This window comes from Podarcis muralis, chromosome 2 (assembly GCF_964188315.1).
Source record: "Podarcis muralis chromosome 2, rPodMur119.hap1.1, whole genome shotgun sequence".
In the NCBI taxonomy this organism is placed as follows: domain Eukaryota; kingdom Metazoa; phylum Chordata; class Lepidosauria; order Squamata; family Lacertidae; genus Podarcis; species Podarcis muralis.
The window spans coordinates 106,120,973-106,148,251 of record NC_135656.1 but is presented as its reverse complement, the minus strand read 5'-3'; the positions used below and the strand labels follow the sequence as shown (position 1 = coordinate 106,148,251).

Genomic DNA, 27,279 nt, shown 5'->3' with positions numbered 1-27,279 from the left:
TGTGTGTGTGTCACTATTTTGGACTTTTTGCAAAAAGTGAAAGGGGGAGCGAAATGCACTGTAAAGTGTGGGGTGACACTTGCTTTGACACAACATCATCTAACCTCACCACAAACAAACCAGAGTGGATGCTTATTAAATCGCCACCGTCCAAATACTCAATATAGCAGGCCACAGGGAAGTGACGTTATAAACAGACTACAGTGGATCTACCATTGTCAATGGCTGCGTCCCAACCTAAGACTTTCCCCCTCATAAAATCACGAGCTGAACCAGGATGTGGCCCCACTTCATATAATTCTCCCACAAGTATTCAATGTCCAAATAGCTCTTGACAGAGGATTCCTCCCCTATTCACTTATTTATGGAGGTTTATCAAACGGACCTAGGAATGTAGGAATCTGCCTGATACCGGCTCAGATTATTGATCTATCTAACCCAGAAGTGCCTAGTCTGACTGGCAATGGCTTTCTGGGGTCTCTGGCAGAGGGACTTTCCCTACTCCCTTGTTTCCTGACCCTTTTAAAAATAAGAGTTGCCAGGAATTTGAACCCAGTACCTTTCGGCATGCAAAGCAGGCCTCCTGCCACTGAGGTAGAATCTCTCCTCAGGTATAAAGTGCCCTCAGAGGTAGTCTGCCTCTCAGTATCAGCTGCTGGGCATCACAGGTGAGGAGAGGCCTATTGCACCCATGCCATGCTTGTGAGGATGCCATAGGCATCTGGTTGGCCACTGTGAGAAAAGGACTAGATGGGCCTTTGGCCCAATGCAGTAGGACTCTTCTTGCATTCTTATAATCCAGACCCTGAGCCTGACCTTGGCTCTGAAGAGTTTACAAGCTAGAAAGCAGAGAGGGCACAGGAGATAAGAGGAAATGGGGCGGATACAACATCTACAAAAAGCCACTGGCACAGCAACATAATGACATGCATGCAGGACTGATCCAGAGGTCACATTTTCCAGCGTCACCAAGGAACTAGAATAGCAGATATCTCAGAACAAAAATGGGCAAAACCTTCGAGCATATTAATCAAATGAAAGCAAGGGATTGGCAGGAGTGTGTTGTCGGTGTCTGGTACTAGAATCTCTCTCTACGTATGTTATGTGTGTGTGTGTGTGTGTGTGTGTGTGTGTGTGTGTGTGTGGACTCAGGCCCTGAATACCTGAAAGACCACCTCCTTCCCGACAGATCCCCTCAGGTGTTAAGTTTGGCCGAGGAAGCCCTCTTGGCTGTTCTACCACCCTCCGAGGCTTAGGGCAGGTGGGCCACATCTGTAGCAGCCCCTAAGTTGTGGAACTCGCAGCCCACCAAGATGCACCCACAAACTTCCCTATACAGCTTCCGGTGAATGCCTGACACACCTGGCTTCTGACACCTGAGGTGTATATTTTAAGAAAACACCTTAGACCTGCAATTGTGAAGTTGTTTTAAACTGATTTTAATATCATGGTTTAATTAAACTGATATTGTTATAATCTGGCTATTGTTGGGGCAATTTTGGAAAACGATTAAAAAGACGTATTTGCATAATAATAATAATGTGGTTTAATTGTTGTAACCCACCCTGGGACCTTAGGGTGAAGGGCAGGGAAGAAGAAGAAGAAGAAGAAGAAGAAGAAGAAGAAGAAGAAGAGGAAGAAGAGGAGGAGGAAGAAGAGGAGGAGGAAGAAGAAATGTTGGGGGGGCACATATTTATATGGGTGGGTGACTGGGGCTTTTTTTCAGCCGCATCTCGCTAGAACTCAATTCCAGGATCTCTCAGGTCAGCGCCACTGCCATTCTAAGAGAACAAGGGAGGTGTTCATGGTGAGTTCTGACACCTCTTTTTCTAGAAAAAATAGCACTGGGTGCGTGAATGTATGGGTTTGTATATATGGCACAAAATGGATAAAGCCTGGAAAATACATAGAGACTTGCGATGCAAATGAGAAAAACAAGTTCTGGACAGGACGAGGCACAAGAGTGGGTAATTCACAAGCATGAACACCACAACAGCAGCGGAACAAAATGGAGGGAAATAAAATGGAGGGCGATCGGGGGGACAGGATTGCAAGGAAGGAATTGGAATGTCTCCTGCCAAGGAAGAACCTGGCTGAGTAAGATGAGGTGGCTAGGAAAGGGCACTGAGCAGAAAGCGAAGGAACAGAATATGACCGATTTCTGAGGCAAAGACATGAGGCCATGCTGAGGAGCGTTAAGAAAAGCCCTGCTGGATTGGACAAAAACCCCACCTAGTACACCATCCTGTTCCTCTCAGAGGATAACCAGGTGTTTCTAAGAAGCCCCCAAGCAGGGCAGGAAGGCAACTGGGAGGATGTTATGAGGCCTGATCAGAGGGAACAGAGAGCAGGAAGGGCGGCACATGAAGCCTATGAACTGTGTCACCAGGGAAAAGAGAGTCCCAGTTCTCCAGGAAAAGGGGGGATAACAGAGTGTGGAGAGCAGTCTTCCCCATCCTGCTTTACTACAACTCCCATCATCCCCTGACCACTGGTCCTGCTGGTTCTGGGGCTGGAAGGAGGAGAAGCTAGTTGATCAGAGATGAGGCCTGGGCCCCTGAAGGGGCAGGAGAAGGGAAGGAGGGGTGCGGGAAGCTTCGGGAGGGAAAGGACAGGGCCCAGGGCAGGTCCAAAGAAGGGATTGGGAGGGACGATGGAGAAGCAGGGAAGGCAGGCAGGGTGGGCAGGGGCCCAGGCGAAGCGAAGGAGGCTGAGAAGGCTGAGGCGGGCAGGGGAACGGCAGGTTTGGCAGCGCTGGCAGCCAGCAGGGTGGTGTGGGCCGTCCCAGTGCTGCCGGCCGAGGCCTTGCCGTTGCTGTGGGTGCGCTGGTGCCGGTTGAGGTGGGAGCTGCGGCTGAAGCACTTGCCACAGACGCCACACTTGTAGGGCTTCTCCCCGGTGTGGGTGCGCTGGTGGATGGTGAGCTCGGAGCGCTGGATGAAGGCCTTGCCGCACTCGCCGCAGGCGTAGGGCTTCTCGCCCAGGTGGATGCGCTGGTGCTTGATGAGATTGGAGCTGACGCTGAAGCACTTGCCGCAGGCGTCGCAGCGGTACGGCTTCTCCCCCGTGTGCATGCGCCGGTGCTTGGTGAGGTCAGACTTCTGAATGAAGCCCTTGCCGCAGTCGGCGCACTTGTAGGGCTTCTCGCCCAGGTGCGTGCGCTGGTGCTTCAGCAGGTTGGAGCGGACGCCGAAGCTCTTGCCACATTCAGCGCACTTATACGGCTTCTCCCCGGTGTGCATGCGCCGGTGCTTGGCCAGAGCTGAGTTCTGGGCGAAGCACTTGCCGCAGTCCAGGCAGGAGTAGGGCTTCTCGCCCGTCTGCGTCCCTTGGTGCCGCACGCCCTCCCCACCGCCCCTCCCGCACTCGCTGCAGGCCGGGCGCCGCCACAGGAAGCTCTTACCGCAGTCGCTGCACTTGCAGGCCAGCAGGGCCCCTCGCCGGCGCTGCCGCCGCGCCCCAGCGAACCCGCACTCGGCACAGCGGCATGGTGGGCGCTCGGTGCTCCTGTGCACCCGCTGGTGCCGCTCCAAGTGGGAGCTCTGGGAGAAGCCCTTCCCACAGTCCTCGCAGCGGTAGGGCTTGTCGCCGGCGTGGATGCGCCGGTGCCGGTCCAGGTGGGAGCTCCAGGCGAAGCTCTTGCCGCAGTCGCCGCAGGCATACGGCTTGGCCGAGTCGTCTGGGTGCCGCGTCCGCCGGTGCTGCAGCAGGGCGCCATTCAGACCGAAGCTCTTGCCGCAGTCCTGGCAGACATAGGGCTTCTCTGCGGCATGGTGAGCGCGGCGATGCTTGGACAGGGCCGCGTTCTTGTTGAAGCCTTTGCCGCAGTCATCACACCGATAGGGTTTGCCGCTGGCTTTGCTGGCCGGTGCCGCGGCCGCGGCCGCAGCCAAACAACAGCTGCATGACGAGGCCTTCTGGAGCCCACCAAAATGCGTCCGCCGGTGGCGCTCCAGGTGGGAGCTCCAGGCGAAAGCGCGCCCGCAGTCCTCGCAGACATACGGCTTCTCTCCGGTGTGGATGCGGCGGTGGCGCTCCAGGTGAGAGTTCCAGTTGAAGCCCTTGCCGCACTCCTGGCACTTGTAGGGCTTCTCTTCCAGGTGCTGCTTCTGATGTTTGATGAGGTGGGCAGGGAGCCCGAAGCTCTTGCCGCACACATTGCACTCGCAGGGCCGGGCCGGACCGGGCCCGCTCCGCTTGCCGGCGTGGGTGCGCTGATGCTGGATGAAGGCCGAGCCGACGCTGAAGCTCTTGCCGCACTCGGCGCAGCGGTAGGGCTTAGTGCTGGTGTGGCGGCGCTGGTGGGTCGCCAGGGTGGAGTGCAGCCGGAAACCCTTGCCGCATTCGCCACACTTGTAGGGCTTCTCCAGGCCGGTGGCACCGTGCAGCCGGGAGCGCTTGCCGAAGCCGAAGCCCTTGCCGCAGCTGTGGCACCGACTGGTGTGGCCCAGCACGCCGTGGTGGTGGTTGCGTGAGGAGAACTTCTTGAAAGCACGGTGGACGCTTGACTTAACCTGTCTCTTCCCCAGGGGCTTCCTCGGCCGCTCATCCAAGGCCGCCTGGTCTGGGCCTTCCTCGCTGGCTTTCAGCTCAGGCTCAAGAGGCTCTTTGGTGTTCTCTGGCAGGAGATCCTTCTGGGCCTCCACCTTCTCAACGGCAACATCCCCTCTGCCCTCTCCTTCTCCGTCTTGCGGTGCCTCCTCCTCTTCGTTCCCGTTCTCATTCTCACTCACCATCCCATCATCTGCTGGAACAACGAGAGAATCCAGTAACTGCTGAGGTCTGGGAAAGGAAACTTGGGAGAAGGGAATTGAAAAGGCCGTCATGGGTGAGCCACAACTCATCGCTCCCCCCGGCAGACCCCTGCCCTCCTCCTCCCCCAACTGCCTCCTGAACAGAAGAGAGGGAGACCAAATCTCCATCTGGCCCACCACCCCACACTGGGCAAGGAGATGCCTCCAGGAAGCCCCCAAGCAAGGGAGTAGGCCTCCCCTGCTGTTACCCCACCAGCAGATGGCATTCAGTTCCATGGAGAAGGGGTGTGGGACCATGTTCCAGCCATTCATGGGCAACCTTCAGGGGCCACTTGCCAGTGCTGGGTGGGGCCAGAGTCAAAAATGGGAGGAGCAAGTAATGTCAAGTTTGTCTTTGTTTAGTAAGCTAGTTCTACACCCACCCACCCACCATTCATGCAAGCAAGAGGCAGAGTTCAACACAAGGCTAAACTTCTCAAGGAGAGAGCGAAGAGATGAGTGTGGTCTGGGGAGAGCCCAGAGGGCCAGGCAGAGATGTTGGGCCCCCCCTCCCACATTTGGCCCGGAGGTTCCCCACTGTTTCTCATACAGCCATCACTAATTGATTGATTGATTTGTATTTCTATGCTGATTTTCATTCAGATGAGTCCCAAAGCAGCTTACAAAAAAATCAATAACAACAACAGAATACAGCATCCTCACAATTACAGCATAAATCATACAAAACAATTAAAACAATTGAAGTCAGAAAACACTATGAGCAAAGCAGCAACTAAAAAAATAAGCTAAACCTCACCATTGCAGCAAAAATCACATTACTGTATGTGATTATAAATGCTGTATTGATTTGCTAATCTGTAAAACCATGCCTAAGTGTTCCTCTGCTATACAGTGGTACCTTGGGTTAAGTACTTAATTTGTTCCGGAGGTCCGTTCTTAAGCTGAAACTGTTCTTAACCTGAAGCGCCACTTTAGCTAATGGGGCCTCCCGCTGCTGCCGCGCCGCTGGAGCACGATTTCTGTTCTCATCCTGAAGCAAAGTGCTTAACCTGAAGCACTGTTTCTGGTTACAGATAGGTAGCCATGTTGGTCTGCCATAGTCAAAACAAAAAAAAATTCCTTCCAGTAGCACCTTAAAGACCAACTAAGTTAGTTCTTGGTATGAGCTTTCGTGTGCATGCACACTTCTTCAGATACACTTCTTCGTGTATCTGAATAAGAAAGAAATAGCTTCTGAATATACTTCTTCGTGTATCTGAAGAAGTGTGCATGCACACGAAAGCTCATACCATTATTTCTGGGTTAGCAGAGTCTGTAACCTGAAGCGTATGTAACCGTATGTAACCTGAAGCATATGTAACCCGAGGTACCACTGTAATGTGGTTAGCTCAGCTAACCATTCCCCATTTTTTGCTCTTTTGAAAGAGGGATGGCTGGAGAGAGCAAGGGGTAGGCAGGAACCTGGGTTCAAACATCGGCTCAAGCCTTTGGCCAAGTCCCTCTCCTTCAGGCTCAGTATTCCCATCTGTAAAATGGCTCAAGCCATCCCACACAGCAAGCTGTTGGGGTGGTGTTTCTTTCTTTGGCTGCAACTCCCACATAGAATCATGGAATCATAGAGTTGGAATAGACCACAAGGGCCATCGAGTCCAACCCCCTGCCAAGCAGGAAACACCATCAGAGCACTCCTGACATATGGTTGTCAAGCCTCTGCTTAAAGACTTCCAAAGAAGGAGACTCCACCACACTCCTTGGCAGCAAATTCCTCTGTCAAACAGCTCTTACTGTCAGGAAGTTCTTCCTAATGTTTAGGTGGAATCTTCTTTCTTGTAGTTTGGATCCATTGCTCCGTGTCCGCTTCTCTGGAGCAGCAGAAAACAACCTTTCTCCCTCCTCTATGTGACATCCTTTTATATATTTGAACATGGCTATCATATCACCCCTTAACCTCCTCTTCTCCAGGCTAAACATGCCCAGCTCCCTTAGCCGTTCCTCATAAGGCATGTTGCAGTCCTCTGGGCCCCCAGTTTTCTTTGTTTGCCAGACCAGCCCCAGTCTCATTCCAGCCTGCTGACAGAAGCACACAGGGCAATCCTGGTCTGCCTTGCTGGGTGGATTGTTTGTTCTGTTGTGAGTTTGACACTGACATCAATGGAGGCATCAACATCAACAGACACGAGCCCAGCAGATCATCTCCTCTGTGTGCTCCCAGAGCAAGTTGGTGGATATCTGGAAGCAATTAAAGAGGAACTGCAAAGAAAGAATAATTGCCTAGCAACCATAAAATCTGCATCCGATTTCCTTCCCCTCTACTCATCCACCTTGCTTCTCCCTGTGCAATTCCTGGGGAGGGGGGTCTCAATTTTTTTTTGTTGGGGGGGGGGACCTTAAGTACATGTTGTTGCTCAATCCAACTCCTTCACAGGTGGTTGGGGCCCTTGCTGCCAGACGGCCTTTGAAGGGAAGGGTTTTTTTTGCTTGGAATCCTTTTCCCTTAATACCTCTGTTGCTCTTCCTTGCTTCCTGTCTCTCTTTTCAGCAGACCCTGATATGGCTGTGGAGCAATTCGGAAGGTATCTAGGGCTCACAGACTGCTCATATGCCCCCACCCCGAACAGGCGTACTGAGCCTATCATCTGCATTAACGGCCTTGGCCCAGTATACCTGAAGGAGAATCTCCACCCCCATTGTTCTGCCCGGACACTGAGGTCCAGCTCTGAGGGCCTTCTGGCAGTTTCCTCATTGCGAGAAGCAAAGCTACAGGGAACCAGGCAGAGGGCCTTCTTGGTAGTGGCGCCTGCCCTGTGGAACGCCCTCCAATCAGATGTCAAAGAGATAAACAACTACCTGACATTTAGAAGACATCTGAAGGCAGCCCTGTTCAGGGACATTTTTAATGTGTAACATTTTAATGTATTTTTAAATCTTTGTTGGAAACCGCCCAGAGAGGCTGGGGAAACCCAGCCAGATGGGCGGGGTACAAATAAATTATTATTATTATTATTATTATTATTATTATTATTATTATTATTATTATTATTATTATCATCATCATCATCATCATTATATTATTATTATTATTATTATTATTATTATTATTAACAGCAGGCCCCATAGAAAACCCCTCAGCAGCAATAGATTTCAAGGAAGGTTTGACATTTCCTTCAGAATAGCTTGCCTCAGGCCCCCGCGCAAGTCATTTTGCTGCCTGAGGTGAAGAAAAAAATGGGGTTCCCCTTGGCCCCTCCCATTTCCACCTATAGGAACGAGACAAATTTGCCCACACCTGAGGCAACAGACAACTCACGCATAGGGCACACCTAGCCCTATCCTCCAATACTTGGCTGTGGCTCCCTGTCCCCCAGAACCTGCAACTTGGGGTGGCCGTCTCATTCTGCCTAATGATAGGGCCGGTCCTGTCTGATCCTCTCACTGAAAAACTCCTGGGTCCATGATGGCTGTGCTCCGCCTCTTGTGATCAGGTCCTGCATGCTACACTTCCCACAGACATCTGGCTGGCTGCTGTGAGAACAGGGTGCTGGGCTAGATGGGCCATTGGCCTGATCCAGAAGGCTCTTCTTAGTTTCTTGACATAGTTTGAAAACTACCACAGCTCTACAAATAAGTATCATGTCATGAGAAGCACAAAAAAGTAGAACAGATACCATTGGTCTATCCAGATCAGTGATACCCTTCACCAAGGATGGGAAGCCAGTGGTCCTCCAGATTTTGTTAAGACTCCCAGTAGACCTGGTCAGCATGACCAATGGTCAGGGGCTGTTGGAATCCAGCAGGATCTGGAGGGACACAAGCTCCCCTCATCCCTACCTTTAGTGAAGAAGATCTTCTGTAGTGTGTGAAGGAGAAGCTTCACCTCCCTGACAGTGAGTCAAAAAGGTAAAGGGACCCCTGACCATTAGGTCCAGTCAAGACCGACTCTGGGGTTGTGGCGCTCATCTCGCTTTATTGGCCGGGGGAGCCGGCGTACAGTTTCCGGGTCATGTGGCCAGCATGACTAAGCCGCTTCTGGCGAACCAGAGCAGCGCACGGAAACGCTGTTTACCTTCCCACCAGAGCGGTACCTATTTATCTACTCGCACTTTGACGTGCTTTCGAACTGCTAGGTTGGCAGGAGCAGGGACCGAGCAATGGGAGCTCACCCTGTCGCAGGGATTCGAACCGCCGACCTTCTGATCGGCAAGTCCTAGGCTCTGTGGTTTAACCCACAGCGCCACCCCTGTCCCTCTTACAGTGAGATACCACCCTCCAAATATTCGCAACAAGCTGTGACGGTCAAGATGTGCGAGATGCGCAGTTCCACACCACACATTACACTGGAAGCACAAATCGCTCGGAAAGCCATGGTCACCTTATCACGCCAAGGCGCCTTCAGGATACCCGTTCAGAAATTCTGCTGTATCCTGTTTCTGCGGTCAAGAGGAACACGGATGCAAGTTCTGCATCAGGGAAGGGGAATTTGGTTCCCTCCAGATGTTGATGGACTACAACTCCCAAAATCCCTGATCATTGGCCACAGGCAGTGGCGTAGTGTGGGGGGTGCAGGGGGGCCGGCCGCACCGGGCGCAACATCTGGGGTTAGGGCAAATCCACAGGTTAGGGGGCGCAAATCCATGGGTTAGGGGGCGCAAATTACTTGACTTGCCCCGGGTGCTGACAACCCACGCTACGCCACTGGCCACAGTGGCTGGATTGATGGGTGTTGGAGTTCCAACACCAACCTGCTCCACAGCCTCCATTTTCTTCTCTGGACACTTGACTTACCAGGTGCCAACCCTCTTCTTCTGTGAGACTCGGCAAATGCGGTGATCCGGGGCCAGCTGATTGCAATTTCCTCCGCTGTGCGGTCATGCCGGAAAGAGAGGGGGAGGACGCAATTGGAAAGGAAATTAGAGGCAGGGCTTTGGTTACCCAGTAATTCCCAACCAAGTCATTCCACCAGCTTTAGGATTCAAGAGCCTGCCACTTCCACCCACTGGGCCACATTCACGTTGGACATTTAAAGAACCATGACACTGACATGGCTTCTTCCCCCAAAGAATTCTGGGAGCTGTAGTTTTTGTTAAGGGCGTTGAGGATTGTTAGAAGACCCCTGTCCATTTCACAAGAGGTACAGTTCCGGAAAGAGGTTTGAAAATGCTTTGCACTGGTATGAAATCTACTAACAGCAGCAACAAAACAAGGCCCTTAACGGCTTCTAAATGGCATCTTACTGTTGAGCCATAGATGAAATGAATGGTTTGGCCCGGATGGCGACATTTTCAGAATCTGTGCAATGGCAGAACTGGAGAAAAAACAGGGGAGGAAAAGTGAAGTAGACTCCGTTTATTTAATAAGTTAGTTGGTTCCAATTCATAGAATGCTTTTTGAAATGATGTCCCAAATAATGGAAATGTTAGGTACGATGTGACAGATTACAAATCGATTCCCAACAGGGGTAGCCAACGCGGTGCACTCCAGAGGTTGCTGGACCACAAATCCCCACCATCCCTGGCCTTCGGGGAGTTATGGCTGGGGATTCAGGAAGTTGGAATAACAGAATCAGAACCGAAGAGTTGGAAGGTATCGCAAGGATCATCTCTAGTCCAACGCCCTGCGATACAGCTGTAGTCTAGCAACATCTGCAGGGTACCATGTTGGACACCCTTTGTTTAGCAGGTGAAAGATACTGTGCCCACTATAAATGTGGACATGCCAATATTGAATGCATTGAATTGTTTGGGTGATCTGCGTGAGCTCAGTGCTTCCCTAGTCATAGGAGAGAGAGAGTAGGAGGCCTTACCCAGAGAGATCACATTCTCATAGTTCTCCTGCATGTTGTTGCTGGGATGCAGAAAAGCCCCTGCAGCATTTCACCTGGAGGACAAGAAGAAGGCGCAGTCACCCACCTTTTTTTGCAGGTGTCGTTAACTCTTGCAAAAACAACACTCTATTGGTGCCCATTATCCTTCCACCCAAACCAGGCCGCTAACAACCATGTCAGGGTGTCGCCCACCAAACTCCCTTAAAATTGCCATCAAATTGCCTTCGTGCTTCCTTCTTCCGCATGCACACCTCTTTAAGGAACTGGAGATCAGCGACTGCCATCCTTTTAATTTCGATCTAATAGAAGGGCAGAATCCAAAGAAATCAGGGCTGGGGAGCCTGTGGCTCTCTTCCAGGTGTTTCTGATCCCTTCTTTAATCCAGCATCAGGTCTCTGTGTCTGTATAGGATCACAGGCGCACAAGCTCATGGAAAGCTGCCTTGTGCTACCTAGCACAGTATCCCCGACACTGACTGGCAGCGTCTCTCCAGAGCTTTTCAGGCGGGGGACACGATTCCCAGCCCTGCGCAGATGTGCCGGGGATTGAACCCCGCGCCCTTCTGCACGCCAGGCAGCTGCCCGACCACTGAGCATAGAATGATGTGAACATATATATATAGTCTGCCAGCCTTACCCACTGAACCGGGCGGTGTCTGTTTCTGCCGCAGCCGGATCCGCTTCTAATCGGAGACGCCCGACACCGGGCGCGCCGTCAACCCTGGGGGCCCGAAAGCGGAGCCCGATCCGGAGTCACTCCCTTCCCTACCCATCCTGACTGCACTTCGGCTGGGTTCCCTCTGTACCTCCTCTTCCTCCTTTAAGGGTTCAGGAGTGGCAGTCTTTGCATTATTCTTATTCTTGGCGAGGACTGGAGCAGGGTGGGTCTCACCCTGGTAGATTTCACCCCAGGATCTTCCAAGGCGCACAAATCCCACAATGAAATCGCGATCGGTTGCCGACCGGCTTGCTATTGCATGGACACAGGAAGGGGCTGGAGCAAGGCTGGGGGTGCTTGGGATCTGATGCTGGAGAGGAGGGGAGGGGGAGGCAGGAAGACTCCGGGGAGGAGGGGGAGGCGGCTGGAGGGGGGGGCGGCGGCGGATTGGAGAATCATAAAGAAAAGAGAGACAGGAGGAGGAGGAGGTGGAGAGGACCAGAAATCGTGGTGGGAAGGGGCTGCCTCCGTCCTTGCAAGCGGCTCCCAAGCTGCACGCAGGAACCGAGCTGCCTCCATTGTAGATCGCCAGCTCTTTTTTTGGGGGGGGGAGTCCCCCCTCCCTGTCACAAAAGGCTGGTGGGGTCCTCGCGCCGCCACGAAACGGCCTCTAATAAAGATCGCGAGCCACGCAGGGACTTTCTCATTGTTTGACTTGTTCGGATCGGCACCCCAGAGCAGATTTATATTCTGCACCCCCGGCTCGGGATCTGCAGATCGTCTCCTTTTTCTACCCCCACCCCTCGCTCCTGAACCGGACTTATCAGGTAAATGCATTTTTTGCAGGCAACCCCCGGATGGGCTGGAAAGTGACCCCCCCCCCCCCAGTGCGAAAAGACACCCATTATCTCCCCTGGGGTCGACGCATGGGGTGAGAGGGGGCAGTGGATCAGCGGTGGAAGAAGTGGGAGGAGGTGGGGTGGGGTAGCTGGATCTAGAACCGCTCCTTTAAAAAAAATAACAATTGACACCTGATCCTGTTACGCTCGCGCAAGGGATGGATTCGGTTACCTGGTCGCCGAACGGAACAATGGACCAATCAGCCCCGTTGGCGGAAGGCGGTGGGCGATTCTGTTTCGTCTAAAAGTTTCCCAGGTGCTTTCGAAAGATGAGCGCAGACAAAACAAAATTGCCCTCAAGGCCGATCCTCTTTGCCTTGCTAGAGAGCTCCTTTGTGCAGTTTCCAGCTTCGCTGCTGCCGCTGCCGCTGCGCGCACTCCTTGGGTTGTAAAGTCTCCCCCTGAAAACCACAGGCTCGGGTAAAATTCCTATTCATCCTCAGATCTCCGCTTTAAAAAAAAATCGGAAGAAAGAAAACAATATTACAGTATTTGCAAATGGTATGCCAGTGTTTATTACAATCGCTTGGCTTGAGTGGCCTTAGGCACTTCAGCCTCAGTTTCTCCCTTTCTGTGAAATGGGAATAAGAGAGATGTGCCTCACGGATCTTACTGAGATGGGAAGGAGATGTCGTTAAGTTAACTGATGTCGTTGGACTACTGCAATGCGCTCTATGTGGGGCTACCTTTGAAGGTGACCCGGAAACTACAACTAATCCAGAATGCGGCAGCTAGACTGGTGACTGGGGGCGGCTGCCAAGACCACATAACACCGGTCCTGAAAGACCTACATTGGCTCCCAGTACGTTTCCGAGCACAATTCAAAGTGTTGGTGCTGACCTTTAAAGCCCTAAACGGCCTCGGCCCAGTATACCTGAAGGAGCGTCTCCACCCCCGTCGTTCGACCTGGACGCTGAGGTCCAGCACCGAGGGCCTTCTGGCGGTTCCCTCACTGCGAGAAGCCAAGTTACAGGGAACCAGCCTTCTCGGTAGTGGCGCCCTCCCTGTGGAACACCCTCCCATCAGATGTCAAAGAGAACTACCACAAGACATTTAGAAAACATCTGAAGGCAGCCCTGTTTAGGGAAGCTTTTAATGTTTGATGTATCACAGTATTTTAATGTTCTTTTGGAAGCCGCCCAGAGTGGCTGGGGAGGCCCAGCCAGATGGGCGGGGTATAAATAATAAATTATTTATTATTATTATTATTATTATTATTATTATTATTATTAGTCAGATTCATCATTGTGCAGTGGATAGAGGAGCCCTTGAAATGGGACGTTTGAGGTTTGGCTTGAGGGAAATCCCTGAGTTGATGCCCATCTCATCCTAAATTGGGGAATTTGCAGGGGGTTTTTGCATAGCAAAGTCTAATTGGAATTGGCTATGTATAGTAACACCAGATATCGCACATCTCCCCTCCTTCCATGGTCCCAACTCTTTCTGCTGACGGTGTAGAAAGCTCCATGCAGCGCAGCCACATATGGGTTGGGGATTTGTGGCTGCACTTTACATCATCCCTGACCATTGGGCATGCTGGCTGGGGCTGATGGATCCAACAGCAACTCGTGGGTTGGGTTTCCAGTTTGGAACTGCAAGTACAGAAGTTGTCAGATACTTGGAAGGTCACAATAGGTGTGGGTGGGTGCCATTTCCCAGAGCTCTCTAGGAAGAGGGATTGATTGTTAAACCACTCTGGGAATTGTAGCTCTGAGTGGGGGGAAAGGGCTCTCCTAATAACACCCTTAACAAACTACGATTCCCAGGGGAAGCTGTTTAAAGTGGCATTGTGGTGCTTTAAATGTATGCTGTAACCGTGGCCCTTGTTTGCTTACGGTTGATGATGACAGTCCCTTTTAAAAAAGTCAGGAAACTGGTTTCCAAAATGCAGGAGGATTTAAGGGCTGGTTAACACAGACATGTGCATTCTCTTATTTCTCCATCACTTGGTTATCTTGAATATAAAGCTCTCCTGCTGTCTGTGCAAACTGACTGTATTTAAGGTCATGCGAGGTGCCTTGGAAGTTCTGTGTGTGATAATTTATTCACATAAGTCGTCACCGGATGGCTATCCACAGTTAGCAAGTGATGAGTGCCCATGTGCGTGAATTGGCTCCTGACATCCTGGCAGCTGGACCAGGGCAAGGGGTGTCATAGACGCCTACTCCCAAAGTCTAGGATAGGGAATTTGGATCCCTCCAGATGTTGTCGGACTCCAACTCCCATCATTCCTTTACCACTGGACTGGGGATGATGGGAGTTGGAGTCTAACAACATCTAGAAGGCCGTAGGTGTCCTGCCCACCTAGCAGTTCGAAAGCACCCCCAAGTGCAAGTAGATAAATAGGTACCGCTTTATAGCGGGAAGGTAAACGGCGTTTCCGTGTGCTGCGCTGGTGCTGGCTCGCCAGAGCAGCTTCGTCACACTGGCCACGTGACCTGGAAGTGTCTCCGGACAGCGCTGGCCCCCGGCCTCTTAAGTGAGATGTCCGCACAACCCTAGAGTCGGACACGACTGGCCCGTACGGGCAGGGGTACCTTTACCTTTAGCTCAATATTTGTGTGTGTGTGTTAAAAAAGAGAGAGGCTAATTTGCAAACTGACATTAAACACTAGACTGATGTGATATTGCTACTCTGCTCTTGTTATTAAGCTTGAGCAAGCAGGAGAATACCAGCTTAGCAGGGGCTACGTGTGTGTTTCATGGATGGAACGATTGTCTTGTTTTTAGGAGCCAGTGGCTTGCTGGCTTGTCATCGGATCATGGAGGATGCGTGGCTAGTTGCAGATCCGAATCAGAAGCCTGTTTACAGGGAAACTCACCAGGAGACCTGTGACAGTCTGGTGGCACTGAGTAAGTATCTCCTTCAGAAGATCCCCTACTAAAACAGGCCGTGTTTCAGAGCCCAGAAGCAATACAGTGGTACCTTGGGTTACGAACAGTCCTGCTTATGAACGCTTCGGGTTACGAACTCCACAAACCTGGAAGTAGGTGTCCCAGGTTGCAAACTTTGCCTCGGGATATGAACACAATCGGCTTCCGGGGCTGCAGGAGGCCTATGTAGGGAATGCGCGCCTCAGGTTAAGAACGCTTCGGGTTAAGAACGGACTTCCGGAACGAATTAAGTTCGTAACCTGAGGTACCACTGTACTTTCTTTCTTTCTGCATGTTCTAAAGCAGGGGTCAGCAAACTTTTTCAGCAGGAGGCCGGCCCACTGTCCCTCAGACCTTTTGGGGGGGGGACTATATTTTGAGGGGGGAAATGAACACATTCCTATGCCCCACAAATAACCCAGAGATGCATTTTAAATAAAAGCAGACATTCTACTCCTGTAAAAACATGCTGATTCCCGGACCGGATTTAGAAGGCGATTGGGCCGTATCCAGCCCCCGGGCCTTAGTTTGCGTACACATGTTCTAAAGAGTCTCTGAGCATCCTCCAAGTTGTGCCTGTAGGGGAGGCTTGTTCAGAAGCTGCAGTGTGACTTAGAAGGCAGTAAGTAATTAACAGTGCCGACAACTCTTGGAAGAATTAGTGCAGTAACTTATAGCATGGTATTCTTCTTGTTCTTTGGCAATCACTCGTAGCTGAGTAAGATTGTCTTCCATAATCACGGTTTTAACAGTGAGTCCGTAAGTGACTGTGGAGGCCAGTTCTGGATCCACACGTCCTTCCACAGTGGGGACATAGTTTTCCGGGCAGGAGTTGATCACAGTGTGGATTTGCCAAGCGTGCCTTCCTCTTAGCATGTTTCTCCCTTGCGTCCTGAGTTTGAACGTCTTTGATGAGTTTGGATTTGATATCCCGCTTTATCACTACCATAAGGAGTTTCAAAGCGGCCAACAATCTCCTTTCCCTTCCTCCCCCACAACAAACACTCTGTGAGGTGAGTGGGGCTGAGAGATCTCAAAGAAGTGTGACTGGCCCAAGGTCACCCAGCAGCTGCATGTGGAGGAGCGGAGACGCGAACCCGGTTCTCCAGATTATAAGACTACTGCTCTAAACCACTATGCCACACTACACCACACTTTGAGGCCCATGACACCTTTGGTAAAGGCTGTTCTCCAACTGGAGCGCTCGCAGGCCAATGTTTCCCAATTGTTAGTGTTTATACTACATTTTTAAAAATTTGCCTTGAGACAACCTTTAAACCTCTTTTGTTGACCACCAGCATTACGCTTTCCATTTTTAAGTTCAGAATAGAGTAGTTAGTATTATGTGGTATTATAGCACGGTATTAAGCAAGGCGGAAGTATCATCCCCATCGTTCAGCCCGGACACTGAGATCCAGCGCCGAGGGCCTTCTGGCGGTTCCCTCATTGCGAGAAGTAAGGTTACAGGGAACCAGGCAGAGGGCCTTCTCGGTAGTGGCGCCCGCCCTGTGGAACGCCCTCCCAGCAGATGTCAAAGCAATAAACAACTATTTTACTTTTAAAAGTCATCTGAAGGCAGCCCTCTTTAGGGAGGTTTTTAATGTTTGATGCTGTACTGTTTTTAATATTCAGTTGGAAGCCGCCCAGAGTGGCTGGGGAAACCCAGCCAGATGGGCGGGGTATAAATAATATATTATTATTATTATTATTATTATTATTATTATTATTATTATTATTATATCTTTGATATAGCCTGTTTTTCCTTCTTTATGTAGGACCTGCAAGTCCCAAACCCAATGAGATTTTCCTGGTAGAAGAAGATGAGGAAACCTGTGTCCCGGCATCTATTAATAGGGAGAATGCCCGAAGAGCCACCTTAGGTGAGTAGTGCACTTTCAGTGGATCCCAATCTTTTCCTTTGACGGGGCCAACCGATTCTCTTCGTCCGTAGTCTCCTGGAGGCAAGAAGTGTGAGAATATGGACCAGGCCAAACAATGGTACTGCAGAGACGAAGGCTGATTGATGGGTTTTCTTTTGCACCTGAGATCTAACTGGACACCTTACCTAGGGTAAAGGAGATATTTTTCTTTGGCAGGTTGGCGTTTGGCCCTCCTGTTCTTTTGTCCTCTCCTGAAATATCTCACTTGGCTCATTTACTTGAGCCACTTAACGTCAGGGCACTGCTGAGTGTTGGTTGTGCAGTTGCTTTGCACCTGGGGGAAGGCAGCACCTCATTATTGCTGTTGTTATTTATGTATTTAATTCGTTATTTCATTTATGGATCACATGATGATTAAAAACCCTGGTCCCAAGCTGTTATGTGGCTTTGTACAGTGGTACCCCGGGTTACATAAGCTTCAGGTTACAGACTCCGCTAACCCAGAAATAGTGCTTCAGGTTAAGAACTTTGCTTCAGGATGAGAACAGAAATCTTGCTGCGGCAGCAACGGGAGGCCCCATTAGCTAAAGTGGTGCTTCAGGTTAAGAACAGTTTCAGGTTAAGTATGGACCTCCGGAACGAATTACCGTACTTTTTGCTCTATAAGACTCACTTTTTCCCTCCTAAAAAGTAAGGGGGAATGTGTGTGCGTCTTATGGAGCGAATGCAGGCTGCGCAGCTATCCCAGAAGCCAGAACAGCAAGAGGGATTGCTGCTTTCACTGCGCAGCGATCCTTCTTGCTGTTCTGGCTTCTGAGATTCAGAATATTTTTTTTTTCTTGTTTTCCTCCTCCAAAAACTAGGTGCGTCTTGTGGTCTGGTGCGTCTTATAGAGCGAAAAATACGGTAAATACGTAACCCCGAGGTACCACTGTATACGAAAAGTAAACCTTAAACTTGGAGGGGCAACATTTTGGCAGCCAGATCAGCTCCTTCGGCAAAGGTGTAACAAAATAAAAATAAAAATTCCTTCCAGTAGCACCTTAGAGACCAACTAAGTTTGTTATTGGTATGAGCTTTCGTGTGCATGCACGGTATCTGAAGACGCGTGCATGCACACGAAAGCTCATACCAATAACAAATTTAGTTGGTCTCTAAGGTGCTACTGGAAGGAATTTTTTTTTGTTTTGTTTCGACTACGGCAGACCAAGACGGCTACCTACCTATATCTGAAACACGGAGGTGCGTTAGCAGCCTGGCTGCCACATTCTGCACTAGCTGCTGCTGGTGGAACAACTCTAAGGGCAGCCCCACCCAGAGCCCATTGCAGTAGTCCAGTCTTGAGGTTACCCATGCTACTGTGGCTAAGGCTTGGCCATAACTGCCACACCACACAAAGCTGGTAAAAGGCACTCCTAGCTGCTGAGGTCTCTTGGGAAACCATCAATAGCAATGTGTTCAGGAGCATTCCTTTTTACTATGTGGCTGTTCCTTCAACCTTGTTTCTGAATCGTTTAAGATTTTGGTTATCACATTTATCAATACATAGGAGAGACTGGGGCGGGGGATCAAGTTGCATAGTTGCCTGGCTCCCTAAAAGTCCAAAATTGGCAGTCATCCTTCAGCCCACCTCCAAGGGCCTTCTGGCGGTTCCCTCACTATGAGAAGTGAAGCTACAGGGAACCAGGCACAGGGCCTTCTCGGTAGTGGCACCGGCCCTGTGGAAAGCCCTCACATCAGATGTCAAGGAGATAAACAACTAAAGAACCTTGGTTACTGAACGGCTTAGTTGCCGAACGAATCGGCTCCCGAACGCCGCAAACCTGGAAGTAAGTGTTCCGGTTTGCGAACGTTTTTCAGAAGCTGAACATCCGACGCAGCTTCCATGGCTTCCAATTGAGTGCAGGAAGCTCCTGCAGCCAATCAGAAGCTGCGCCTTGGTTTTTGAATGGTTTTGGGAGTCGAACGGACTCCCGGAATGGATTAAGTTCAAGAACCAAGTGGTACCTCGAGTTACAAACGCCTCAGGTTACAAACGCTTCAGGTTACAAACTCCGCTAACCTGGAAGAGTTACCTCAAGTTGAGAACTTTGCCCCAGGAAGAGAACGGAAATTGTGTGCCAATAGCGCAGCGGCAGCAAGAGGCCCCATTAGCGAAAGCATGCCTCTAGTTCAGAACAGTTTCAGGTTAAGAATGGACCTCCGGAACGAATTAAGTTCATAACTAGAGGTACCACTGTACACAGCTTTTAGAAGACATCCGAAGGCAGCCCTGAATAGGGAAGCTTTTAATGTTATTGTGTTTCTGTATATGCTAGAAGCCACCCAGCATGGCTAGGGGAAAATAATAATAATAATAATAATAATAATAATAATAATAATAATAATAATAATACTGTGGTACCTCGGGTTACACACGCTTCAGGTTACAGACTCCACTAACCCAGAAATAGTACCTTGGGTTAAGAACTTTGCTCCAGGATGAGAACACAAATTGCCCGGCGGCGGCACAGCGGCAGTGGGAGGCCCTGTTAGCTAAAGTGGTACCTCAGTACCTCAGGTTAAGAACAGTTTCAGGTTAAGAATGGACCTCCAGAACGAATTAAGTTCTTAACCCGAGGTACCACTGTAATAATAATAATAATAATAACAACAACAACAACAACAACCACCCAACCACCACCTGAGAGCTGAGTTTTGAAGGAATCCTTAGCCAGGCTTATATTTTCCTTGAGCTTTGCCTGCGCCTTCAATGTGCCGACTGTCCTAAGGGAGATTTCTTTTCCTCTGTGTCTTTCCCAGCAGTCGAGGGACTGGGCAGTGAAGAGGAGGAGGAGAGCGACGAGGAAGATGTCCAGCAGCACGACAGCCCTGCGGTGGTGCAGCTGGACGCCGGGAACTGCCAGAGCCTGCACTGGAGGGTGGTCCAGCAAGTGGGCGGCGGCAAGGTCCTGGCGCGGGAGGGGCCTCCCCTCATGGTCCTGCAGAAGGGCTACGAGTGCGAGGACTGCGGCAAGGTGTTCAGCTGCAGCTCGCACTACAGCAAGCACCGGCGCACGCACACGGGCGAGCGCCCCTTCCGCTGCGGCGACTGCGGCAAGAGCTTCAACGTCAGCTCCAACCTCTACCGGCACCAGCGGGCACACGCCAGCGCCGGCGCCAAGCCGCCGGCCCCCGCCCCCTCCCTGATGCCCAGCCGCGGGCTGCCCTACCAGTGCGCCGAGTGCGGGCGCTGCTTCCGCCGCAACACGGAGCTGGTGACCCACCAGCGCCTGCACACTGGGCGCCTGCCCTTCCAGTGCGGCGACTGCGGCAAGAGCTTCTCCTGGAGCTCCCACTTCGCCCGCCACCTGCGCATCCACACCGGCGAGAAGCCCTACCCCTGCGACGAGTGCGGCAAGCGCTTCAGCCGCAGCTCGCACCTCTACCGGCACCAGCGCACGCACGGCACCAGCGCAGCGGCCAGCGTCACCCGCGCCTACATCTGCACCTACTGCGGGCGCAGTTTCAGTACCACGCTGCACTTTGACCAGCACCAGCGCACGCACCGCGGGCGCAAGCCCTACAAGTGCACCCTGTGCGGCAAGGCCTTTGCCGACGGGCTGGCTCTGGTAAAGCACCAGCGGCTGCACCTGATGGGCGGGGACCAGAGCCACCAGTGCGCCGAGTGCGGGCAGAGCTTCGGCGGGCGCTCGCAGCTGGCCCGCCACCGCCGGCTGCACGGCACCGCCGAACAGCCCTACGGCTGCGGGGAGTGCGGGCAGAGCTTTGGCACGCGGGGCCAGCTGGCTCAGCACCGCCGGCTGCACCTGTCGGCCGACAAGCCCTACCGCTGCGGCGAGTGCGGGCTGAGCTTCACCTGGAGCTCCCACTGGGAGAGGCACCGGCGCATCCACACGGGCGAGAGGCCCTACTCCTGCACGGACTGCGGCAAGCGCTTCGGGCGCACCTCCCACCTCTACCGACACCAGCGCACCCACGCCGGCGGGCAGCCCCACGTCTGCCCGGACTGCGGCAAGAGCTTCAACAGCACCTTGCACTTCCAGAGGCACCAACACACCCACCACCTCGAACCGGACGGCAGCCCGCTCCCCGGCCGGGCCTGCGGGGACTGCGGGAAACCCTGCGCCGCCTCCGCCACCTCCTCTCTGCTCAAGAACCAACACGCGCATGCGGGTGAGAGGCCGTACCCCTGCCCCCAGTGCGGGCGACGCTTCCGCGACACAGAACATCTCTACCGCCACCTCCGCAGCCATGCCCACCGGGCAGGGGAGACTGTCCTCATGCCGGCTTCTACACCGCGCAAGGAGTTTGTGCCATGCTAAGGCGCTAAGGCCGGTTCGCCTGGCTGCGAGAGCGCTAGGCTTTGTGCTGGGGGGTCAGACGGAGACCCTGCCCATGGCTGGCATACGTTCAGTGCTTCCCAGGTGTCGTTTCCCTAGATGTAATGGCCCAGTCCAAAGTCCATTGGTAGGGGCGGGTGCGCTTTGCGTTCTGGAGGTACGAAGCAAGTAAAATGGGGCAGTATCCCGTTCTTCCGTTCCGTTAGCAGGAGGGTTTGTGCGGCGTTCTCCTTTTTCCTGCCACTGCGCACCCCTTCCCAGGTCAGCAGGGTGGGGTACAAATAATAATTTGATTATTATTATTCTTCCCAAATTTCTCTGGAGTGTTGGGAGAACCCCTAAAGTAATTTTAGGGGGGTGCGAGGAGAGGAAGAGAACATTACTTTGCGCAAGCAAAAATCCTTGCATTGATGGAGCAATCGCATAGCGTTACTTTGGAATCAACCCGTGGCGTCCCTACTGGACCGATTCGGGTCAGCATAAGCATAGGTGGAGTTTCAGGTCCCACTGATCTTTACATCAGGCACACTCTCTGCCTGCAAAAACGTTCTGTCCAATCCAGAAGCTTCCTCTGCACTCAACTGACCTTGCCCAGTACGTTCCTCACCCGCCACCGCTGCTTTACAGCTGCTCTCCTTTGAGTTCAAGGTGGCTGCCGTTGGCTCCTCCGTTCCTGAGGGTAAGCTGTGTGATTTGTGCTTCAAGTAGCACATGCTGTCCTTGTGGAAGAGAAAAGGGCCGCTGGAGATGGTCTGGGCGCATCTGCACGCCTGGCCAAAGGCGCAGTCGCAGCAGCACGAAAGAAAGGAAAGCAATTCTTCACCAGAACAAATCGTGAAAATCGCACAAGGCTTGCAAAGATTATTCTGCAACTGCACAATATTCAGTTTTTTTATTTCCAAGAGCATCTTTGGCGAGGATTTGGAGAAGGGTTGGACCAGGCCTAGCCAACGTAGGAAGAGGAGGGTGGCAGCCAGCACCACAGGAAGTCACGTAGGACACAGATGGTTGGCCTTCCAGGTGATGTTGGACTCCAACTCCCATCATCCCTCACTGCTGGCCCTGCTGGCTGGGGCTGATGGGAATTGGTGTCCCACAACATCTGGAAGACCTCAATAGGAAATTCACAAGAGTCCCATTTCTGTGGTACAGAAGGCTTTAAACCAAGCTTTCTCGAACTCCGCCCTCCAGATGTTTTGAGACAATTCCCATTGTCCCTGACCACTGGTCCTGCTAGCTAGGGATCATGGGAGTTGTAGGCCAAAAACATCTGGAGGGCCGAGTTTGAGGAAACCTGTTTTAAACAGTGACAGACACACACACACCAGATGTTGTTGGACTCCCATCTCCCATTATCCCCAGCCAGCATGGCCAATGGTTAGGGATGATGGGAATTGTAGTCCATCAACATCTCTGAAAGGCCACAGGTTAGCTACTCTGGATATGCAGCCCTGCCCAAGTCATATTTTGCCTTCAACGGGCCTCTCCTAAGTTATATTTTCTTCCTGAGGGTGGAAAACGCAAATGGCACTCATCCCAGTTCAGTTGTCAATATGGTGTTGTTACCAATGCTAGTCCCACTCAGAGTAAACCCACTTGAGTAACCGACTTGTGGCCGTTCCATTTACAAGAGTAGTGTCAAGGCAGGATTGGGGCCAGGTCTCTAGGACTCCGCTCAGCAGAATGAGGAAGAGTTCCCTCAGCCATGGCAGGGTTGGTCGAAGCAAGTGAAATGATACATGTGGCCATCAAAAGAGGGGCTCACATAAGTTCATGAAGTGCGGAGTATAAAATTATCCAAGAGGAGCGCTGTGGAAAGGGCAAGATGGCTGCTCTGTTCCTACCCCTGCCACCAGATTCAAGGGATGGGGAAGGGAGACCAACCCTCCCAGAATCAGAATTATTGTGCAAAGTAAGCAACGCACCACAGGTTTCCTTATCTTAACACGGCGGCCTGTGCCTCCATTTGTGTTTAGGTTCACACTATCAATTTCTCTAACCTGAAAACTGCCCGTTTTGATCCATGGGTGTATTTTACCTAAACAATGAAGCGAGTTGCAAAGCAGTTTTCCCAGCAAGGTGACTTTGGAAACTGAAGTTTTGGGGAGGTTTTGACCTCTTGCTCCCTTGCAGAAATGCCAAGGTCTGTTGAGGAAGCTGTGCTTGTTGACCCGTTTTAAGTTTGTAGTACAGTGGTACCTCGGGTTACAGACGCTTCAGGTTACACACTCCACTAACCCAGAAATAGTACTTCAGGTTAAGAACTTTGCTTCAGGATGAGAACAGAAATCATGTGGCGGCAGCGGGCGGCCCCATTAGCTAAAGTGGTACCTCAGGTTAAGAATGGACCTCCAGAACGAATTAAGTTCTTAACCCGAGGTACCACTGTACTGAAATGTCTCCTGTTAAAATGGCTTAACCAACAATCTCCCCCCACCGCCAGAGTGATGTGGTACAATCCATTCTACCGCCTCATTCTAATTTTCCTTTCCAGCATGGATAGACTCTGTTCTATTCCATGGCCATTCTAGGCACATTTGAGCTGTCATTGCCAACATTTCACAAGTTTTTGTGCTTGGTTCCAAGACAGCTCTGCCTAATTGTGTTAAAATATAGCAACCATAGACATTTAGGACTAGTTTATACAATCAGCAGAACACGGTAGAATGTCCTCCTGGACTTTTAACACTTCAGGCTCCAAGTAAGAAGTTCCATGTCTTTATTCATGTCTATCATGGATAAAAATCCCTGCACCAAGAAAACTAGGAGATCAGGGGAATGACTAGGCTAAACTCTCTTCCCTGACATCCTAGTTTTCTATATGCATAAATGTGGATTCCATCCTTCAAATAAGTACAGCCCAGCTTTACCTTTTGCAGAATGTATCATTAGCCTAGCTTCCTGCTCTCCAGGATCTTTCTATGCCATTACCAATATTCCTGCATTGCAGGGGGTTGGACTAAATAATAATAATAATAATAATAATAATAATAATAATAATAATAATTTATTTATATCCCGCCCTCCCCAGCCGAAGCTGAGCTCAGAGCGGCTAACAACAATAAAAGTAACACAGCATTCTAAAATCAATTCATTCTAAAATCAATTCAAAATCAAATTAATGGCAACCATTCTGAAGGCAACCCTGTTTAGGGAAGTTTTTAATATTTAATGCTGTGTTGTTTTTAACACTCGATTGGGAGCCGCCCAGAGTGGCTGGGGAAACTCAGCCAGATGGGCAGGGTATAAATAATAATAATAATAATAATAATAATAATTATTATTATTATTATTATTATTATTATTATTATTATTATTACTATTATTACTATTATTATTATTATTACCATTGGGCTAGAGTTCTATGAGGATTACCAAAGGGGGGGGGGGCCTTCCAACTCTACCATTTATGATTCTACGATCCTTTGAATTGGAACTGCTAGTGATCAACCTAGAGCCCTAAGACAAAGGGCTATATTTCGTGGCAACATTTAAGTCAAATATCCCGACTTTTATTTCAATGGACTTTGGATTGGGCTGCGAGGGAGGGAATAGATTAGGTGGGTAGATTAGATAAAGAAGTAGATCAGAGAGATGTCGTAGCGAGGGATCGGATATTACGTGGAACTGGGCAGTTCCTGTTGTAGAAGGCTTGGGGGGTCTTTTCTCGCATCCCGTATAAAACAGTCCCACTGGAGCAACTGAAGCAGACTGCTCTGTACCCCTTTGTAAGACCCCATTGTGCCCCTTTATAAAGAGGCTGGTGGAAGCCGGTTGGCAGTTCTGTCACTCTTGGGGCCATGGGAAACAGCAGGAAAAAGTCTTAGCTGCAGAACCACCTTGATAGTTTTCTGCATAGGATGACCTGAGACAGACACACAAACACACACACACACACACACACACACACACACACCCCTCTCACAAAAAGACCTTGGACTGCCTTGAATCTCACTTGGGTGGTGGTGGTGCGTTTCGTTCCTTGCTTCAGCACAATGATTTCATACTGGATGTTGTTAAGAACCCGTTTTTGGTATCCTGGGGAATATCTACGCCCCGCGGCCCCAATTTCTTCCTGCGTTGTACCACTTCCCACACCTCTCGTTGTAACGTTACTACCTGTATACACCAAACTGACCTCATTTGACCGGAATGCCGTCTGCTATCAGAGGTTTTTCCTGGGGGAAAGAAACCCCAGCCAAGGTCTCAAAGAGTTGATTTTTAGGCGTGTTAAGATTATACACAGTGCCCAAGTAAGGAAGCAAAAAGCCAGTTTTAAATACTTGATTTCATCTTTGAGGGTTTGCAACAGGCCAGAAAAATAATCCAGCCTGTTTCGCTCCTGTTCCTTTAATGATGGCTTAGTAACCAGAACAGATGAACATGGGAGTCAGACCATTGGTCCATCTAATTTCGTATTGTCTGCACTGACTGGCAGCAGCTGTCCAGGTGTTTCAGGCTGGGGTCTCCCAGCCGTACCTGGAGGTGCCAGGGATCAAAACTGGAATCTGCCCAACAGCCGCTCAGCCGCTGAGCTTTGGCCCTTTCCTGCGAAACCAGCCACATGAAGCTGTTCATGGCATGGAGTTAACAGCATTGCTACTGCCTGATCATAGAGTTCGAGGGGACCTCAGAGGTCATCCAGTCCAACCGCCCTGCTAATGCGGGAAATCCACTTCTGCAGCATCGCTGGTATCCTAACCACTGCAGGTCAAGTAGCTGCTTCAGGGACAATAAAAGGGACTTGCATCGAAAGCTGATGCAAAAGTGCTCATAATTCCCATCCTTTTTACTTCTAAGGAGAAAGCCCAGCACACTAAAGGGAGATCTAAACCTGTCATATCTGCTATTCCAAAGAAGGGACAACCCTGCATACTTGAGCACTGGATAAAGGCCATTCACTGTCTTGTACCTTCCTTCCTTAACTGGGACTTTGGAGTTGTGCGTTGTGATTTCCTGTCCCTTTACTGTTTTGCTCTCAAGGCCAAATGTTGAAGGGAGCACTTGGCAGTTGCTTAGCAACCCCAGGCTATAACGCCTCCCCAGTCACTTCCAGCTGGACCAGGAAGTGGTCCAGGAGCATCTCTTCCAAGTCCTTCCTTCTTCCCACGATGCTCCCACAGTCAGGTGAAAGTGGGTTGTGTGTCCCCTACAGCCAGCTTTGCAGTGTCTCCAACCGCCCCGTCCATCATCTTGAAGAGATGGAACAGCCTTTCGAAAGATGTTAGAAATTAGAACAGCTTTTCCCCCCAGGAGGAGGGCACACCTTGCGTGTAGAGGTCTCTCACCGATGGCAGCAACTCTCAGCAAACTGATTGTTGTTGTTGTTTAGTTGTTTAGTCGTGTCCGGCTCTTCGTGACCCCATGGACCAGAGCACGCCAGGCACTCCTGTCTTCCACTGCCTCCCGCAGTCTGGTCAAACTCATGCTGGTAGCTTCGAGGACACTGTCCAACCAAGCCAACTGATTAGATGAAACCAAGTGTGGGTTTAGAGAGAATTTGGTGGTAGGCTGTCCTGACCTTTTGTGCATTTCTGATCCAGCTGTGTCTGAAGTGAGCAGGAACTTGTACGTACGTATTGTGAATAAAATAGACTAGGGGAATAAAAGTGAATAAATCTTGATCTATGTTCAGAGCTGTTTTTCTCCCCAGTTTTCTCTGGAAATAAGAAGGATGGGCGATGTCATGGTTAAGTCCTTTTTATGTTGAAAGAAGAGCCTGCCAGTGGCCCACCTGGGCCAGCATCCTGTTCTCACAGTGGCCTACCAGATGCCTATGGGAAACCCGCAAGCAGGATCCGAGCCCAAGAGCCCTCTCCCCTCCTGCCATTCCCAGCAACTGGCCTTCAGAAACATTAGTGCCTTCAACCATGTAGGCAGAGCAGGGCCATCAAGGTGCTATGCAGGGCTAATGGGTGCTTGTGAAGAGGGATTGACAGTTAAACCACTCTGGAAATTGTAGCTCTGTGAGGAGAATAGGGGTCTCCTAACAACTCCCAGCACCCTTAATAATAATAATAATAATAATAATTTTTATTTATACCCAGCCAG

At 50.8% G+C, this 27,279-nt stretch overlaps 2 protein-coding genes across 6 annotated transcripts; one reads left to right on the top strand and one right to left on the bottom strand.

Moving 5' to 3' along the window:
• Window positions 1-1,704: 1,704 nt before the first annotated feature.
• On the bottom strand, window positions 1,705-12,486 carry LOC114592089 (uncharacterized). Of its 4 annotated transcripts, none has more exons than XM_028719952.2 (4): window positions 12,304-12,486; window positions 10,555-10,628; window positions 9,537-9,611; window positions 1,705-4,795 (listed from the first exon to the last, which is right to left on the bottom strand). In XM_028719952.2, the coding sequence occupies exons 2-4, from the start codon at window positions 10,586-10,588 to the stop codon at window positions 2,529-2,531; spliced, it is 2,376 nt and encodes a 791-aa protein (XP_028575785.2). In that variant the 5' UTR covers window positions 10,589-10,628; window positions 12,304-12,486; the 3' UTR covers window positions 1,705-2,528. The 4 variants fall into 4 exon arrangements, with proteins under 4 accessions (XP_028575785.2, XP_028575784.2, XP_028575786.2 ...); XM_028719951.2 differs by lacking the exon at window positions 12,304-12,486 and adding an exon at window positions 11,212-11,580; XM_028719953.2 differs by lacking the exon at window positions 12,304-12,486 and adding an exon at window positions 11,212-11,580 and having other exon boundaries at window positions 1,705-4,747.
• LOC114592093 (uncharacterized) lies at window positions 11,672-26,852 on the top strand. 2 transcript variants are annotated; one of them, XM_028719964.2, is made up of 4 exons: window positions 11,672-12,059; window positions 14,862-14,984; window positions 16,781-16,885; window positions 19,688-26,852. In XM_028719964.2, the coding sequence occupies exons 2-4, from the start codon at window positions 14,894-14,896 to the stop codon at window positions 21,208-21,210; spliced, it is 1,719 nt and encodes a 572-aa protein (XP_028575797.2). In that variant the 5' UTR covers window positions 11,672-12,059; window positions 14,862-14,893; the 3' UTR covers window positions 21,211-26,852. The 2 variants fall into 2 exon arrangements, with proteins under 2 accessions (XP_028575797.2, XP_028575798.2); XM_028719965.2 differs by having other exon boundaries at window positions 11,927-12,059; window positions 19,691-26,852.
• The last annotated feature ends 427 nt before the right edge of the window (window positions 26,853-27,279 follow it).

What these genes read in the sequence shown, in the direction of transcription:
- LOC114592093 (XM_028719964.2), top strand. Translation starts at nt 14,894, where the DNA reads ATGGAGGATGCGTGGCTAGTTGCAGATCCGAATCAGAAGCCTGTTTAC. An exon ending in TGACAGTCTGGTGGCACTGA is followed by an intron (nt 14,985 to 16,780) that starts GTAAGTATCTCC and finishes TTCTTTATGTAG; the next exon opens with GACCTGCAAGTCCCAAACCC. An exon ending in TGCCCGAAGAGCCACCTTAG is followed by an intron (nt 16,886 to 19,687) that starts GTGAGTAGTGCA and finishes TGTCTTTCCCAG; the next exon opens with CAGTCGAGGGACTGGGCAGT.
- LOC114592089 (XM_028719952.2), bottom strand. Translation starts at nt 10,588, where the DNA reads ATGCAGGAGAACTATGAGAATGTGATCTCTCTGG. An exon ending in TGAGAATGTGATCTCTCTGG is followed by an intron (nt 9,612 to 10,554) that starts GTAAGGCCTCCT and finishes ATGACCGCACAG; the next exon opens with CGGAGGAAATTGCAATCAGC. An exon ending in AAGAAGAGGGTTGGCACCTG is followed by an intron (nt 4,796 to 9,536) that starts GTAAGTCAAGTG and finishes CCTTCTCCCAAG; the next exon opens with TTTCCTTTCCCAGACCTCAG.